The sequence below is a fragment of the Parasteatoda tepidariorum genome, chromosome 1 (assembly GCF_043381705.1).
Source record: "Parasteatoda tepidariorum isolate YZ-2023 chromosome 1, CAS_Ptep_4.0, whole genome shotgun sequence".
Taxonomy (NCBI): domain Eukaryota; kingdom Metazoa; phylum Arthropoda; class Arachnida; order Araneae; family Theridiidae; genus Parasteatoda; species Parasteatoda tepidariorum.
The window spans coordinates 109,188,721-109,208,230 of NC_092204.1; the positions used below are offsets into that span (position 1 = coordinate 109,188,721).

A 19,510-nucleotide genomic window follows, 5' to 3' on the forward strand; every position below is an offset into this window, starting at 1 on the left:
GTCGATTGGTGCAAGGAAATGTTGGAAAAATACGTTCAAGGTACATCAAAGGCTGTGTATAACATCTACACAGGTGACGAATCATGGATTTATGCATATGAGCCGGAAACAAAACAGCAATCAACTGTATGGGTCTTCCAAGACGAGGTAAAACCAAGAAAAGTTGTTCGAGGAAGAAGCACATCAAAACAAATGATTGCCTATTTCTTCGGCATTAACAGTCATGTGGCAACAGTGGCATTAGAGCAACGCAGGACGGTCAATTCTGAATGGTATGCGACCATTTGTTTGCCAGAAGTCATCGGAGAAATTCGAAAAAAGCAGAAGAACAGGTGAATCATTCTTCATCATGACAATGCGAGCTCTCCCACATCGACTCAAACAAAGGCATTTCTGACGGAGCGAAAGATCGAACTGATGGGTCATCCGCCGTACAGCCCTGATTTGGCACCCAATGACTTCTTCTTATTCCCTCACATCAAAAATAAATTACGTGGACAACGAATTTTGACCCTCGAAGAAGCGGTTGATGCATTCAAAACGCATGTTTTGGAGTTTCCTCAATCGGACTGGAAAAAGTGCTTTGAAAATTGGTTCAAACGCATGCAAAAGTGTATTGATCATCATGGAGAATATTTTGAAAAACAATAAAACCAATTTCGATCCTACATATTTGTTTCTTCATTATTAGGCCAGGAATATAAATAGCAACCCTCGTACTAATGAGAATATCTTACGTCAGCAATGTGGGCAGCTGAATTTGAATCGACAGCCATAGCTGAGGTTGGAACTTGGATGGCCTTATCAGAAGGGGAGCACACCATTCCCTGCTACCCTGCTGCTCAGATTGATGGATTAAAAATGAAAAAAAAAACATAAAGGAATAAGTTTTCTTAGAATGTAAGCTATCTTATGTTATAACTGAGTTAATATTGTGGTATATCAATTGCAGTTAAAAGAATAGGACGTAAAAACTAATTGAACGAATTCTTTAACCTCTGCAGGATATAAAAAAAAACTCACTTGATAAGGAATGTGAAATTTCTGAATAAGATCCATGTCTAAGAACATCCGTATCGCTGCTTGGCACGTGTCTTCGTCACTTAAATTAAAATCACTGAAGTCAAAATTGTACAGCTTAAATTTCTCCCCACTCGGTATCTGCGTTTGCTAAAAAGAAAAGATATATGTAGAATTACGCATGATTATTATCTTTCAGTTAAGTTAAATATGAAATAATTTTTGAAAATAAATATTGGCCGTTATTAAATGGCAATAAGTTTTTTTTTTAAAAAACTGCAAGAAAAAAATATAAAAGAGGTTTACGAAATAAAACGTTTTAGAAGGAAGAAGATATATAGAAAAAATAATTATTTAAAAAAAATGAGTAACGCGTCTAAAAATTCTGATTTTTTAAAAAAATTTTTAATAAGTTCTTTTAAATTAAGTGAGAGTTAGTATAAAAGAGTTTTAATATATTAGCTCTTAATTGTTTGAAAATAGTTTGGAGTTTTATAAAATAATGTGGGGTTTTTCGATTTTGATTCAATTTTTTTATGAGACTGCAGTTAGCAAAATAAAATTAAATAATAGAAATAAGTGCTAAATCAAATTAAATAATAGAAATAAGGGATAAATCAAATTGAATAAGCAAATGGTAGAAAAAATAATTGAAAACAGCATCACAATTTTTCGAAATGAATGAAAAACACATTACAATAATTATGAATATTCACCATAAGTTATGGAAACATGTTGTAATAAACCAATATTGAAAGCATTTCTTTAAATAATTTTTCTTCAGTCCATACATTTATTCTATACCGCGCAATCTGGTAAAAATGTTTTGAACTAAAATAACAAACTTTGCGGGGGGGGGATATTACTTCATTTTCATTAAAAGCTTCTGAAAACCGCCAAACTAACTTAAGGCAATTGCGCACTATTTTATATTTTCAATTCAACATTTTTAGTTCAAATTTCAAATCTCCTGAAAAAAAATATAGGTAATGTCATAATCTGTATTAAACTAAAATGTTTATCTCGAATTTCTTAAAAACACAGTCTAGGAGAGTTTGATCTTCAACGCTATGGACTATTTTGACGACAAACAAAAAATTCGCATAGAATTAAAAATCTGATCATTGAAGCCAGCGAAAAATTTGCCAATCAGTTTCTCATTCGCAATCAAATTTTTCACATGAGCGAGAATGACCCTGAATCCTATTACCAACATAGTAATTAAAAATGAATCAATTTCGGCTTTTTCATATTATAACTAAATATAGTAGTTAAACTATTTATTATTTATCTCCTTACCATCAACCTTCTTGTTTCTTCTAATGATGATGAAGCATGATATGATAATACTTCTAAAGCTACTTTTTGTTTCGCCATAAGCTTGTTGGCGTTTTCATACATCTGTGTATTATAAATGCCTAGCCCACAAAATATTGAAAATGCCTAAAATAGAAAAGAGCTTATATTATTCACATAAAAATAAATATTTATTTATCTTTTAGGGGATATTTGTAAGACATCAAGTGATCATAAGTTTTATGCAAACACTTAAATCAGGGGTGTCAAACTCGCGGGCCGCATGTGGCCCAGTCAATATATTCAACGCAAAGTAAAAATAAAATAGAAATGTGAATTAGAAAGGAAACTAGCATATAAAATTATAAAATACTTTATTTATAAACTATACGGATCATTTTAAATTGTACGCGCGAAAATGTAAAATTCTAATTGGCCTGTGGCACCTGCCATTCCAGTGATACTGCATCTTATCAAAAATACGCAGAAAGAATTGCAAATCCTAGAACAGAATTTGAAACAAGGTTTAAAGATTTTAATTCCTTGGAAAACAACTTTTGTTTGCTTTCTTCGATTTTCTCAATAAATATAGACTCAGTACCCAGTAATATGCAAATGGAAGTCATTGAGATTCAGTGCGACTCAAATTTGAAGACAAAATTCATTTAAGGGGGTGTGTCTGAATTTTACAAATATTTACCGGTAAGGTTTGAAAATACTCGAAAATTCGTATATGAAATTATTTCCATGTTTGGAAGTACTTATCAGTGCGAGCCATTTTTTTCTGTTATGAGTGAAAATAAATGTCCTGTCCGAAACCATATTAATAGGTCTCGTTGGGTCAATTTTGAAAGTAGTCTCGGCTAATAAAATTTCTCCCGAAGTAGGAAAGATAGTAGCAGAGAAGCGATGTCAAATATCAAACAATAAATTTACTTTATATATGCTTATTACAATGTACTATTCAAAATAAAAGTATTTGCTTCTGTAAACACTGATTTTTTTTAACTTTTTTTTTGAGGCCCACCTAAAGTTAAGCATTGTTTATTTGGCCCAAGTTTGCTTTTGAGTTTGACACCCCTGACTTTAATTATTTATGTTAATTCAATTGAACAGACCTATTAAATTAAAACAGAAATCTCCTTCAAACTTCAAAATGTTATTATAAGATATATATTATGACATAAATATTAAATAAAAGTTATATGCTATATTTCAATACTAAATTATAAAAGTACCGAAAAAGAAAAAATGTGACGAAAACACCAACACTAGACATTAACACAGGAAGGAAGTATTTTCCTGAGACATTTGAGTGATAGTGCAGTTACATATTTACCTCTAATGTATTAATATCACATTCTGTAAAATCCTTTCCTTTGCATTTGTTTACTAGCTGTGCAACTCCAATAACTTTATTTTCACTGTTAAATATTGGAATAGATAATATTCGCCCTCTTAACTTCTCCTTTGGGAACTGCAAACAGAAGACATAAAAGTTTATTTAGTTTATGCCGGTTTACGTCATAAAGCAATAAAAACAAAAAGAAGGTTATTTGATGCCCTAAAATTTAAGAATATTTTAACCCAAATTCTCATAGCCGTATACAAAAAAAAAACTGATATTTTAATAATTTTCTTATTTTATTTTGGAATCAAAAGCCAAACTCAACAATTTTCGTAAATCAGTCAGTCTAATTCCGGTGCGCTTAGAAATGATTTTAGTAGGTGGAAAAGTGGCGGGAAAATAATTGTAATAAATAAAAATAAATAAAAAAAATAAACTGAAAGATTGTTTGAAAAACACTTTCAAATATCAGGAAAAAAGCACTGTTATTAAGTTTGTGTCATTAATTATTGAAGCTTTATAAAACCATCGTGGATGATTCGATAAGACTTGTTAAAAATGAATTATAATTACTCTGAAAATTTCGTCTTGGTCGGTTATCAGTTAAAACTTTTGAGTTTAAATCTTTAACGCACGGCAGTAAACAAAAAGTGATCATATAGCTTAATCCTATATATTTTTAAAGAAGTAAATATAATGTTAAATTAATTTAAACGGTCTATTTGCGAAGTTATATATTGCTAAAATTACATATCATATTGGCACTCTTGGTAGTTTTATATCTGTTACTATATTACACAATACAATAAAACCTCAAAAATTACATCGCAGATAGTTACAAAAAATAATATTATTTTGTATAATATAGAATAAAAATATGTAAACAAAATAGAGAATTTTTAAAAACTTTGCCTTGTCATTTTATTAAACACTAGTAGGTTTTCTTTAGTCATTTTAACAATAAAATATCTAGGCATTGTATGAAATACTATTCGTTTCACACATTAGTCTACTTATAAAACAATTCTTGACAATACGTGGAATGCTGAAAGTTTCATACTTTGCCAGTCGCTTTTAGGTGTTCGATACAATGACAAAAATAGAATCTCTATAGAATACTGGATTTCATATATTTACAAAAAATACAAACTTAGAGAAACTAATTTAATCGTTTTGGCGATATTGCTAACGTGACAAATTACGCAATGTACATTTAAAAATGACGTATAATTTGGAGAAGCACAAATGAAAATGTGATGGCAAAAATTTAGAATTATTAAAACAGCGATACACATGATAAGGATTTTATACTTTTTTGTCAGCAATACACATAATTTTGTACAAATTATATTCGTAAGAGGAATGTAATTCGATAAGTAGCTATACTTACATCAAATGGAATAGCAGATATATTTGTGCTTCGTAGATTTAGAACTTCGTCTTCGGTACCAGACCAATTAAACGTCTGAAACAATAAAAAAAGAACATAATTTAGTTTTAAATAAAATTTAGTCCATTCATTCAGTGAATTGTTTATATTTCTGTAGGTTACAAGCATTCATATTAAAAAAAGTTTAAAAAAACTAGATTTAGGATTTGTAATTCCTTTACACAATTTAACTCTGTATCAGAAAAACCTAGAACTGCATACACGGTAAAAAATTCTGAAAATTTTAGAGGTTAAGTACAGTAAATTGTAGTCTCTACAATATTAATCTTTAGCAGTACATTTTACGGCTAACGTGCATGTCCACGTGCTATGTTAAGCAGGTTTTTTGAAATGAATTCCTAGTCATGGCAAAGTAGTTCTTAACAGTTTTCTCTATCATAAAGTTTTACATTAATGAATGAAATTTACAGTGAAAGGAACTGGCATGTAAGATTTTAAGAAGCTATTTTTTTTATAAAACACTTTGAAAAAAATTTTTAATAGCAAGTTAAAACAATTTCTGTGACGATTTTAAAAGCTATGTATGCGTGCTTATTTGAATTTACAATTAGTAAGATAAGATTTAGATCAACTAAGACTTTGAGATCTTTTTACCACTAGAGTTATAATTGTTAACATAATAAAACTTTTAATGATGTTTTTCTTAAATGCTTTTTAAACGGAGGCTTTAAACTTTTTATTTCTTCTGCTTCTAATTGGGAGAAACTGATAAAACGACTATGGCTTGTGAAAAACTGTAAGCGATTTCATGAAATTAAAATAAAATATTTAAGATTGCATAATTTGCCTTTAAAAAATCATAAATATCTATTTTTCACGTTTTTTCCCAATTGAATCATCGATGTTATTGTTCTACAATTTAGGTATTTAAAATAAGTTCAGTGTTTCGATACATCATGTTATTGCGTTTACATTTGGGTTAATGTAATGTAGCCGTAAATATCGCTCACCTATTGAAATTCCATATGCTACAGGGGAAATTTAGATAGTAATTCATAAAATGTAGCATTTATGTAGCTTATTAGATAAAAAATATCTAACATTTAGTATCCATCATCATATTTGGCCAGGCAGCCCAATGTGGGCCAATGCCATCCTCTGAAGATTTCTCCATAATGACTTATGATTCATCTTTGATCTCCAATTCTTTTCATTAATTGCAAGAAAATCAGACTCCACCGAGTCAGCCCATCTCAACCGCGGTCTTGTTAAAGTGGGTCAAAAAAAGCAGTTTCATTGTATTGTCCATCACTCATTCGAATCAAGTGGGCCATATAATTCAGTCTATTTATTTTTATGCACTTAATAATATTGGGTTGTTTATAAATCTTGTACAATTCAAAGTTAAATCTCCAGTTTTTGTTCTCATTTACACCACCAAGCATAGCTACACCGCAAAATCTTTCTCTCAAATATAATGATACAATTTTCCTCCAATTTTCTCATTGTCCAAGCTTCAAAACTTAACCATGTAACTTAAATAATAATTCATAAAGTTTAAAATCCTTATAATGTAACATTCATGAATTATTAACAACATATAACCTTATAATTAACAACAATAAAATTATGATAATAATTCATAAAATTTGGTATTCATAAAAGTTAGTTAACAAACTTTATCTCAATTAAATGAATTAAAACTGAAACTTACTTGTTCTGTAGCTACAACGTGGCGTGCAAAATGAACATGAGCCATCTCAGAACCAGATAAATCTTTTAAGCTACAAAAATATTTTTCTATTTAAACAAAAATGTAAAATTAAAATTTATATCAAAATACATAATTTAAGTATGTATAAAAATATATATTTAAAACTTACGCTGAATACACAAGTAATTATGAAAGTTTTCAGTTGCATAGATAAACGGGTATTGATTAAAACTATCGCATTTAATTAGTATTATTTGAAAAACTACTACAGACATTTTTAAATTAGTTTTAATTCAAATACTGGATCGAAAAAAATAATGGATAGTTTTATAAATCCTATTCTAAATACATAAACATTGAACAAAAATTGTAATTTTTACGTAAGTTGTGTTTTTAAAATATAAATTAAATCTCTTACCTAGGCCTTCGAATTTCTTGTTCATCTCTCCTGAGTTCAAATATAGTGGTAAAAATCACGTCCTAAAAAGTACTAAAACTTCAATAATTGTCACACAAAGCTACATTTAATAAACAGTGATATTTTTCTTGCTTATATGCGTATATGTTTATAATTAACACTCAGTTTGTTTATTCACTAAACTAATTTTTTTCATGTCAATATTTATTTCTACTATTTTCACATGTAAATAGTTAATAAGTTTTTCTTTTCATAATCATATTCATAGTTCAATAAAAACTAAAAGAATTTTATTTATAGTTATAACTAAAGTGTTAAAATACATAACTATAATGAAATAAATTAATAGTATTTAGTAAACGTAAAATTAATAGTCAATTTTTTTAATATTTCAGATATTCATAATCAAAATATTGCGCATCCAAAATTACAATCAATATATTTTATTTTATGGCAGTCATTGAACTGCCCACCCAGTTTATTTTTTATGACTACTAATGTTCAACATCGTAGTCTTGTAATTCTGAACCCAATCCAGAAGACAAGGAAACTCCTGGATAAAGTATTGGGAGAAATTTGCTTTCTTCGAGGACTTTTTGATGGAAGTAACCAGCATCTGTGCTACATGGAGAGGAAAACCACGAGGACCTCCCACAGTTTTCCTGACGGCAAGGAGACTATAACCCATGATCCGTCTACCACAGAGGATTTTTAAAAATATATTTTTAACATTGTATAAAAAATTCTCTGTGTAAAGAAAATATTATTATTGCGCAGGAGATTTCTACTGGGTTGGCATCTAAGTTCCCACCAGTTTTTTTATTCCTTTTCATAATCATACTTTTTCTCCTCATCTTCATTTCGTTTATGATCATCTTCTTCATCCCTAATCTTCATCTTCATTTTTTCTTTCTTTTTTCTTCTAAGCATGATTCGTCTTCATCGAACTCAACTGGACGATAAAATGAGGTCCGTATTTGAGGTTAAAATTTCCATTATTAAACATGGCATAAAAGTACTAGCCATCATTTTAGTTATGGCACCCTGTCCCTACACAGCACATATATCACGAGCAGTTTTTATGGTTTTGGAACTTTGATTAGAAGCAAAAACAGATTAGAATAATATTTAAATATTAGAATAATATTAATATATTAGAATATATAACCAAATAAAATTTTAGTATACTCCTTTTTAGCAGATATTCAAAACCAAAATGTTATTCATCAAAAAAAAAAAAAAAAAATACATGCTATATTTTTTCAAGTTTCTATCAAAAAAAATTCTTTAAGTTAAAATTTTGTATTTTTGAAAGCTTCAATATAAAAATGCTATAAATTAAACAGCGCAATTTTTGACGAATACAAAACAAAGAGTTCAATAAAAATGAAAATAATACTTATTTTTTTAACTCTAATAAATAAAATTAATCTTGTTACACTGAACACTGAAGTTCAATGGATGAAATAATGAATAAAAACATTACGAAACTATTTTATGAGAAAAACTACTTAAGAAATCAAAGGCCATATTTGCTTGCGATAATCAATCATGATGAAATGTGAGTAATTTTTACGGAGAAAATAGGAGCCGAAAAACAGAAACGAAATAAATGACGAAGTAGTATGACGATGCAATAAAGTACAAACCTGAGGTTTTGAAAATTTTTTAGGGTTGAAAATGGGAGGCAAGTTGCTAACTTTATCTTCACCATCAAATCGTGGAAAAATCTAAAAAAATAAAGTAGTATTTATTGTTTTTTTTAAAGTACAATACCAATAACGACAAAAAATCTACAGTATTATAATAATATTTATTACAGTTAATGCAGAATAATTTATTTAAATAGGCTGAAAATAAGTATTTTAAATTACTTTTCTATATATGATGCATAATAGCATTAAAATAAGTCCTTAATTATAAAGAAATATACCAACTATAATATTCTTAAATTTAAAAGCAAGGAAATGTACAGCTGCATTATTTCAAGGAAATACTTTTATAACATTTAATATTTTTTCCCTACTTTTGCCCCATTCTGTTTACTAAGGGGGGAAATGTTTATAAAGAGAATCCTTAAAAAATTAAGTTCAAATACTGTACTACAGGAAAAAGTTGCCCTCATTAGTCAAAAATACCTAACTAAAATATTTAATTGAAAATTAAAGAAATTTTTTTGTCATCTTCCTACTTTTAAAAAGGTCATAAAAATGGACATACGATTACCAATCAATCCATTTTTGGTTTACATCTATCAATGTTTAATTCGGTAGCGTTGGAGTTCTGAAATCAACCCACATAATTCCTGGATGAAGGAATTCCAGGTGATGGGAATTCCTGGATTAAGCCTTCGCGGAGAAAATGGAGAGGAAGACCATGGAAACTTCTCATGGTTAGCTTGATGTCTATGTGATTATAAGCCACTGGAGATATTTCATAACAGCACTGTGGTCAGTGTCAGCAGAAAGCACAATTCTATTATACCAGCTATCGCTGGGATTTGAACCCGGGTCACCTAATTGGAAGGTTAGCGCTACATTTCCTGAGCCAACACGGTAACTAATTATTTAATTTTACAACAGTCGTTGAGCTGTCGTCGGAGAAAATTGCCTTCGTGGAGGACATTTTGATGGAAATAACCAGCATTAGCGTTACATGGAGAGGAAAACCACGGAAACTTCCCTCGGTTAGCCTGAAGGCAAAGGGACTCTAACCCATGATCCGTCTAGCACTGAGGATATTTTACGTCAGCACTTTGGTCGGCGCGAACAAGGTGCGGAAATCGTATCGACCAGCTATCGCTGGGATTCGATCCCGGCTCACCTCATTGGAAGGCAAACGCTCTTTCCCCTAAGCTACCACGGCTCAGCAGACATGGCTTGACTAAATAGGTTTTCAAAAACTACTCTTGTCTTTCCAGTACCCAATTTAAACACCATAGAATACCTTTAAGTCGAATAATATCACAAAATACGCATCCAGGATAATTTGATCATTTTCATTATGCTAATTCGCATCGACCAGCCATCGTTTGGATTCGAACCCTGTTAACCACATTGGAAGGCAAATGCTCTATATTCTGAGCCACCATGGCTCCCTATTTATTTAATTGACCAAATTTGAAAAAAATATGAATAAATTATTATTTTTTTACCTGATCATCGTGTTCAGTATCTACTAGATATACTCGGCATTTCTCGCACTGCAAGAGTTCTTCTGCTTTAACCATGATCTTGTTGATGAGTCTATCCAAAGACGAAGTTTCTTCAAAAATAGATTTTGCGAGGCTCAAAAGAAGCTGAAAAAATTATTTAGTTTAGTAAAGCAATATATATAAAAGAAATATGTATTTTTGTAAAAAGTTTTCTAAGTCAATCTGCAAGAAAATATTTATCTTAACTCAAAAAATTTATGTGCATTAAAAAAAAAAGATTTGAGAATCATCTGGATCTATTTTACTTTCCTTGCTAGAATGCCAAAAAATGGCAAGTACATTTCTTCACTAGTTAACATTTTAGAAATAATTCAGCCGCCAACATTCACACGTGCTTCTCTGTTTGGTGCTGAGTAAAATTATGTTATCCCAACGGCATTTTTGCATACGCAATACTTCATGAATAATAATCCAACTCCAGCATCAAGTTTTTTTCTGTGCGATTTGGATGGTACATCATTTATCATCGATTTATATTTTTCGTACGGCAAACACATTAACCGAGATAACAGCTTACAACAACTTCTCTGAGTGTTCAAGAGAATAACGACCTGTGTTGAATTGTATAAACAAACCATCTGATGCAATAATGCTATAACATTAGTTAGAGCTTCTGTTCCAAAAGCTAGCACGATAGTGTTTTTGCGTCAACTCTATTTTACACTCTGTCTAAAATCTATCACACACTTAACTTCTCGTTATTGGGTGTTTGCATTTCTAGAAGGATACCCCTGAAATCCAATGGCTTTGCCTGATCAAGTAGTTGTGCATAGCGAATTAACGTTACAGCTATTATGTTTCGTTTATTATCACGCTTTATCAGTTTTCGGAGCAGATTTAATTAGATATTTGCAAGAGACGTCACGCATGTGTGGAACCTGATTGGATGCTGAATCGTGACATAAACAAGTTTCACGATTTATCTACACGTGACGTTGCTTGCAAGTATCCAATAGGTCACCAAAAATTCACCTGGTAGGCTGAAATATACATATTTTAAACCAAAAAAAAAATTTTCTGTAATTTATCGGTTCTGCGTTTCCCGACTATTTTAGAGCATATGATGTATTTTATTTTGTTAACAAAAAACGAAACAAGTTTTTCTGTTGGCTAAAATTTAGAAAGGAAACTTCATTCTGTCTAAAATTTATTCCACATTCAATTATCTACAATTGTCGAGGGAAAAAAATAAAGGGCTAAAATAGTTCATATTCTCAAATATAACAGTTAATTTTTACTTACCATGCCATTTGTCGTCTGCGTGTTTTCAAAAAATGTCAGAAGAATTTCAAAATATTCTTATAGTGAAAAGAAATCATTAAACTTCTTAGTGTGATAAAATTTAAAAAAAGCAAATTCTATTCCGTTTAAGCTGCACAGAAACTGTCTCACAATAGCGTTTTCTAAAATACTAGACAACCTCAACTAACTTCGATTTTTCAGTCTCAATTAGTCGCATTATATCCGATATTTATCACTGTCAATAACTATCACGATATCATTGTTTTTATTAGCATACATACATTCGAAGATTATCAGAAATAGTTTCATAAAAGTATCATAATGTTAAAACATAAAAAATATCAATATTTTACGATACATGAATATCACCCACATGCTGGCAAATAATGTTTTTATTTACGATGGAACCAATAAAAATGATACGAACAACAAACTTTTTTCAACGAATCTCAATAATGCTAGTATTTTTGATTAATATTTCGATTATTATTCCAACGTTTCGCATTTTTACACATTTAATTATCAGTTTGGATCATAAGTTTCAAATGTTAAAGCTATGTTTTCATCGGAAAAAAAAAGTTTCACATTAACAAAACCCATCACCATTTATTACCATGTTCAAGTAAAATTCAATGATATTAAAAGAATAGAAAGATAAACTGCAAAAAGAATTAAAAAAATGTCAGACATGATTAATCCATTAGTTTTTCAAGTTCAGAAAGGAAAAATTATTAAATAAATAAATATCCGTAGTTCTTAAATTAGTAAAATTTTAATAAAAAATTAAGCATGTTTATCACAATTTTATTATAATAGCTTTCATTGCCGAGCAGATGTCGCTTTTAAAACACTAGAAGACTCAGAGCCTTCAGTACGGTATATAATTTTTTCACATTTTTTTTATCAATTCATCTACAATTTCAAATTTCTAAGATTTATAGTTTATACAGAAAGGCAAAATTTAACATTAAGTTGAACATCCGAAACAGCCACGGTTGTCTTTATCATTTTTTAAAATAGATAGAAGCAATAAAAGTTTGGCAGTTTTCTTATTGAGATTAATATGATTCCTAATTATAATTCCTTATGATTATTATTATCTTCATTATCATTATTATTATCATCATGATTATGATTTAAATTTGGAATTACTAATTATCCTTAAGTTTCGTGATCTTCGAAAGGTTACCTAAAACTGTTAATTATTCTTTTTTCTAAATTTATAATGTTTTTTAAGATTTTTTTAAAACTCAAATCATAGAAAAAAGTGAGCATATCTAAGCCAAGAGTAAACCATGGAGCTTTAAATGCTGAAAAAACTAGTTTTGCAATATTTAAAGGCAAAACATCATGGCAGAATTACTCCCACACAGCGTAATCCTCAGTGGGGAAAAAAACACAAATGATACCCGAAAAAAAAAACATTTTTAACAATCTGTTTTAATAGAGATTGCTAATTGATTGTGAAAAATGTGTAGAGATCCTATATCTGGCAGTCTCGGCAATGTGGGTATATTTTTCTTTTCCCACGGATCACGGCGGCAGGTTTGGGACGGCTTTCGATTCTTTTTGCGAAAGGCTGGTTCTCCGACCGTGTCATGATTTGGCAACCACTCAAATGTTCATGCAGGATTGTGGGGTTGTAGGGTATGATGAGGAGGCAGGCTGATGATAATCACCGTCTGCCTTACAATCATCATTTTGCAATTTCAATGCGTACTTGCACTAGTGTTATCGTCGAATCATTCTTATTCTAATGCATATTAGTATGGTTTTAAAGTATCGTTAACAACCAAACTAAACTATAAATATAGAGTTTCAAAAAATTTATTCTTATGTATTCTAATTATACTTTTTTTTCGCTTTTAAAAGATACATGAGTGCAATCGCGAATTCAATCATTAAATTAAAAACTCCAACAATAATTAGTTCATTATTTCAATACATCAGGAATTCTTAAAGTTATCTAAATCGATGGTCTCTTTGAACATTATTATTATTATAGTCTATTAATTTACAATCAGTAAAGTGTGAAGTCGTTACAATTAAGAGTTTTGAACTTCTTTTTTGCCAAATATGGGAGCTATCTGTATAAATTAATGATCAATTCTACTAAATTTGCTGAATTACGTTACAATTACGGAAATAGAGCTTTTTTGTTAATTTATTTTGTTAGCTTTTTTGCGGATTTTCGTTAAAATTACGAGTACCTTGCGTTTTACTTTAAGTAGGGAGCTGGCCGAAAGAATTAACAGCTAATTATTCAAATTACATGTTCCAACACCACATAATAGCCATGACGAAGCAAAAAAATTACCTTGTTTCATTTCTTCTACAATATTAATTAATTACAAAATTGTTAAACTTTAATTAATTATTGTTTGATAAATATCGATCATGAAGGATTTTTATTAATCAGTCAGTGAGGTCCCTCAGGGGTTGCGCAATTCGAAGTACTTTATAAACTATAACTGAATATTTATCACTTGATGCTGGAAGATTTTAATTCAGGCGACAGTCGTTCCGTTATACAGCCGGGGTCAAATAGAAGTGGCGCAACTGCCAAATATAGTTGACCAAGCCTGCTTATATAAGAAAAATTAATTGCAATTGTTCTAATTAGGAAAAATTAAAGACATCAAATAATCATTTTGTTCACTGAATTATTCAAGTATCACATTATTTATTCAATTATTCAAAATGTATAGCTCTTGTTATGAAAGCTTAATAACTGTTTTTCTTAAAATATGATTAATATTGTTTTACGAATTCACCTTCTTGATGTTAAGTAAATTAAGGCACGAGGTTTATTATTGAATAAATCAATATCTAAAAGAATCGTTGTAATAGCTTGACCAGGTAATGAAACAAATAGAAATACTAACGGCATAGTTTTAGTATTTTGCAGAATTGCTGATCAAAATGTACCTATATAGCAAATGAAATGTCCCTAACGGCAACGATGAAGAATTTTAAAATTTCCTTTCTTACGTCTTGGGATTCCATAAAAGAAGAATTTCTTCTTAGTTCATGGTTTCCATTTTTCTTTTTTTTTACTTTTCCCATTCCTATGTTTTTTTCAATAATTACCTCAATTAAAATATTAAAAAAAAATTATTGATGAAAACAAATTATGTACAGCTTTCTGATTACGCACATATGCAACAACAGTAATTTAAAACGAAAATAAATTTGTAATATTTAATAAGTAATTTTTATTACTTAATTAATAATGTGGGAACGCTATTTTATTGCACAAGCAATGCCAATTATTACAGAATCATTTTGAAATAGGTCATTATTAATTTAAAAAAAATTTTTTTTGAAAAAAATCGCTTTTAAAGTTAAAATATATTTTTTCTTTTGGTTTCTATTCGATCTGCAATATTTGAACGATACCATTCGGTTTCAGATTTTGTTATTTAAAATAAAATAAAATTTTACATACCTTAAACTTTAAAAAAAATATCCCTATTAAATTAAATAATAAAAATAATGAATGATCATTAAAAATTCGAAATTCAGTTATTTTCGGACACATGGTTTTTCTAATTGTGTGCAAAAATGTTGTAATTCATTAACATAGTTCCAAAGATATTAAGATACACAAAATAGCTTACATTAAGTGGTCGCATTTAATGTAAACTCGTTCATTCAATATTAATTCGCTCATTTAATTTAAACTCGTTCATTTAATGTAAATTCGTTTATCGAGCGTAAGCACTGTTGTGACAAAACTATAAGGACTATGCTTTCTAGATGGCTATCTGCCTATTTTAAAGGTCAGAAATTCTGAAATATGTCAGTATCGGTACCTGTTTGGACCAACTACCATCGCCAGAACACCAAATGAAATTTTTACTCGCAAAAATCAATAAATAAATAGAAATTAAAATAAAATATATCTGAGGTTGGTTGCCCTTCTATAATGAATCTATTTATTTTATTTATTTCATTATTGATTTTTATTTAAATTTTTCGCTTGCCACTGCTCAGTTGTCGCCAAGATTTGGCGACTTTTTTGGAGTTGATACCCATAGGAAAATCTTCCAAAAAAAAACAACTCTAATCTATCATAAAAAATATGATTATTTAGAGAAAATACGATGCTTTTTCTTCAAAACTTAAAATATTACATACTAAACATATCATCTAGCATAGTTTTGGTCTTTCACTTGAAACATAAAGACAGCATTTTTAATACTTTGAAAACTTATCATTGGATCAAAAGATGCTCACTTAACAGTATCTTTAAGCAATGATGTTGGGAGAAGCTATAAATATATTCATAAAGCATTGTACTACGTTTTACAAATGACATACTAATGATGAAAATGTCATGATAGTAGCAATTTTCTACGCAGGCATGATCTAATATCTATGCAATATGAATTACATGAATACATTTTTTAATGATAGCTATCAAATGTATTGCTGAATTCATTTCTCGTAGCTTGATTCGTTACAATATATTTTATTCATGAATTATTTAGCAATTAAATTATTTATTTAGTTATTTAATAAATCCATTAAAAGGCATTAATTGGTAATTTTTAACGCTACTCTTATGTATTAACTCTAAATCAAAATTATATATATTTTAATACTGATATAGCTTTCTTCAAATGATTATCAAACCAATAAATAATTTATGTATTCATGAAGTAAATATATCTCACTCCCTCTGTTATGTAGAGCTATTGTTTTACTAGAAGCGTAATTAAATCTGTTGTCTCACAAATACAAAAGATAAATGCATGTTACCGCATCATCAGTTAAATAATTGATATGGCAGTCCAGTAAAAATATGGCTTAAACTGCACGTTCCCCTTTTTTTAAAATTTTGATAAAAATGGGTATAATCTTATGCGTTGGGCTTTGGTGAGAGAAGGAAATTCGGAAAACTAATGTGAGACAATTTTACTACGTATTTTTGAGCTGAAATGAATGACCTTAAGTAGTTTGAAAGTTAGAGGTTTAGATAAGCTTGTTTAAAAGTTCTGAACGTTTGTTGTGAAAAAATTATAAATTTGGCATTTTAGCCATTTATGCAGTTCACTATTATGCAGCTAAGTGAAGCATTGATTCATATTTATTGTTAGTTGGAAAAAAGGATTTCTGGAAAATCCGATAAAGTTTTTTTTTTTTTATATTCGTATGTACTGCAAGTTGCACAGTAGAATTTGTATGTGCTGCATGTTGTTCCTAATTAGAAATAAGTTCCAGTTCACTTTTGAGATTCGCGATAAAAGACTTAAAGTCCGAATACTTCGGAGCTCAAGATTTAGTATATGTCGGATATAAGCCAAGATTTAGTATATGTCGGATATAAGCCAAAATTCTAAAACGTCTTAAGGTACATTATTTGAGATAAGTTATTTTCGGTTAATGACGCTTAATACCATTGAATTTTTTAAATTAAATAAAAATGCATAATTTTTACACTTAATAATTGAAACAAATAGGCTTTCATGAATTTATTTTGTTTAAAAGTATAATGAAGATATGTGAAAACTTTATCATGAACCTAATCTTGACGACTTTCTTTTGATGAATCCGGGACGATGTTGGACCCGAGTTAGTACTAATCAATCTTACTTCTACTATACATAATCTGATTCTACCGAAAAGTTCTTCATTCGATCCTCTTCTGTAAGTTCTACTTTTAAGCAATCTCCTTCAAAAGTTCGTTCTTAATCAATTTTTCTAAATGCTATCCTTCACAAAGCTTTTTCTAAAAAAATTCTTTAACACACCTCCTATAAAAATTCTCCCTTGCATCTTTTAAAAGATCATCCTCGGACAGCTCTTATTAAATTTCTCTCTCAGCAATTTAATTTAGATGATTAACTACAAGAATAATTTGAATTTCTGAAAAAAGAGAAGAAAATGGGTGGTAGTTTTAATTTGATAAGTTACATAGTTTAAAAAAAATTACAGAGTTAATTTTTATTCGCTAGAACAGCTTTTGTTTTCAAAGCCAATCCTAGGAATGCCTTCTTTTATCGCTCAATATAGCATAAAAGATTCATAATTAACCATAATATGATATTTGCTATTAAAATTAACGCATGATGATTATATAAAAACTAGCTTTGATCTCAGCGTACAAAAGACAATGTTATGTAATTTTTGAGCCCCATTAATATTTCGTTATTATATTGGAGTACCTTGTTGACACTAATATATGTTAGTATAAATAAAATGCTTATTTCATCGAAATATATGATCCGTCATTCAAAACAGTGATATGAATAACTTTAAATCTATATATATAAAAATGAATGTTTGTCTGTATGTATGTCCTTCATGGACTCCGACAGAAAGCGATGAATTTTGGCATACAGATAGTTTCAAACACGAGGAAGGTCACTGTCAACATTAGAACATTCTACGACAAATCGTTCTAACAGGATGAGCAAAAAACGAAATGGAATTTTCTGTTTGGTTTAGCGTTAGCCATTGTTTTAAATTTAACGAATGAATTATCACATGGTTTAAAGATACATCAGTGATAATTGCTAGATTATAGCTCTGTTTGATCAAAAAATAGTTTATTGCGTGTATTTAGATACTTAATTATTTTACATTCGCTATGTGAGATGAATTCAATGAACATTACGTGGTAGCACGCGTGGTCTACGTCACAAAATTTACAGTTTGTCTGATACCAAATGCTTTTATTTTATTTAAATTAATTCTTTTTAACGTGTTTCTAAATAATTACTTATTTAAAACCAGCGGTATTGGAATAGAGAAAAAATATTGTTATATGGTAATTTTCATCAGTACATCAATTTTTATAAAAAAAAAAATTTAAAAAAATCGAGACATCACAAACCAACATTTGAATTGTTAAAATTATTTTTATTTTATTTTAATGTTTTTAATCTGTTTTGTACAATTGGCTGGTGGCTGGGTCGCGAGCAAGCAATTTTCCCCTTTTTGAGTTTAAAGTCCGGCACATAAACCGAGTCAGTTGGCTCCTTTACAAAGGGTATCAGTTACAACGAAACCTTTACAGCTTATTGCTATTGATGCTGTTGGTCCCTTACCGACAACCTTCATGGGAAACAAATATATTTTGGTTTTCTCCGATTATTTCAGCAGGTGGCCAGAGGCTTATGCTACTCCGGATATTAAGTCGGATACGGTAGCCAGAACCCTTGAAACCTTTGTTGCTAGTCACGGAGTCTCAAATTCTTTAATTACTGACAGAGGCTCAAATTTCTTGTCTAAATCAATATCAGAAGTTTACGAGAAGTTGGGAATAGACATAGAAGTTGGATAGACATCTTAATTTTGCTCTATTAGCTCACCGTACTGCAATACACACATCAACAGGTTTTACACCAGCTTCGATTTTGTATGGGAGAGAACTACAGCTCCCACATAATTTGTTAACGGGGGAAAATAGACTATCATATGCAGAAATTAAAGATTATGTTTTCGATTTAAAAGACAGATTAAGGAGGTCGTTTGATGTTGTAAAGAAAAATTTTAATGAAGCGGCTGAAAAACAGGAGACCCGAAGGGAGAAGGTTTCTAAAGACAAAAATATTAAATTGAATGACTTTATTTATTTATACACCCCCACCTTTAAGCAGGGAACTTCAAAGAAGTTAAGTAAACTAAACACGGGTCCCTTTGAAGTAACTAAAATTATATCACCTGTTAATGTTGAGATCGAGCCTATGAGTGATGGTAGCATGAAACGAGTGCATATTGATAGATTAACCAAGATACCTTTGCGACTCGAAAGTTTTTCAGACACTCGCGTAGATAGGGGTTATGTAAACAATGAGGAAATTACACTGGTGTGCAAAACTTAAGCAACAAGTGGTTTTTCGGCCACAGCTCCCATCGCT

At 29.8% G+C, this 19,510-nt stretch overlaps 1 protein-coding gene across 1 annotated transcript in view; it reads right to left on the minus strand.

Annotated features, from left to right (window-relative positions):
- LOC107449100 (cGMP-specific 3',5'-cyclic phosphodiesterase) overlaps window positions 1–19,510 on the minus strand; it is a gene marked incomplete in the record, with an annotated part of 371,784 nt that overhangs the window by 21,263 nt on the left and 331,011 nt on the right. The window contains 8 exon segments of the mRNA XM_071185055.1: window positions 1,024–1,170; window positions 2,320–2,463; window positions 3,656–3,793; window positions 5,055–5,129; window positions 6,769–6,838; window positions 7,187–7,248; window positions 8,836–8,916; window positions 10,341–10,484. Of these exon segments, the coding sequence (XP_071041156.1) occupies window positions 1,024–1,170; window positions 2,320–2,463; window positions 3,656–3,793; window positions 5,055–5,129; window positions 6,769–6,838; window positions 7,187–7,248; window positions 8,836–8,916; window positions 10,341–10,484 (861 nt within the window).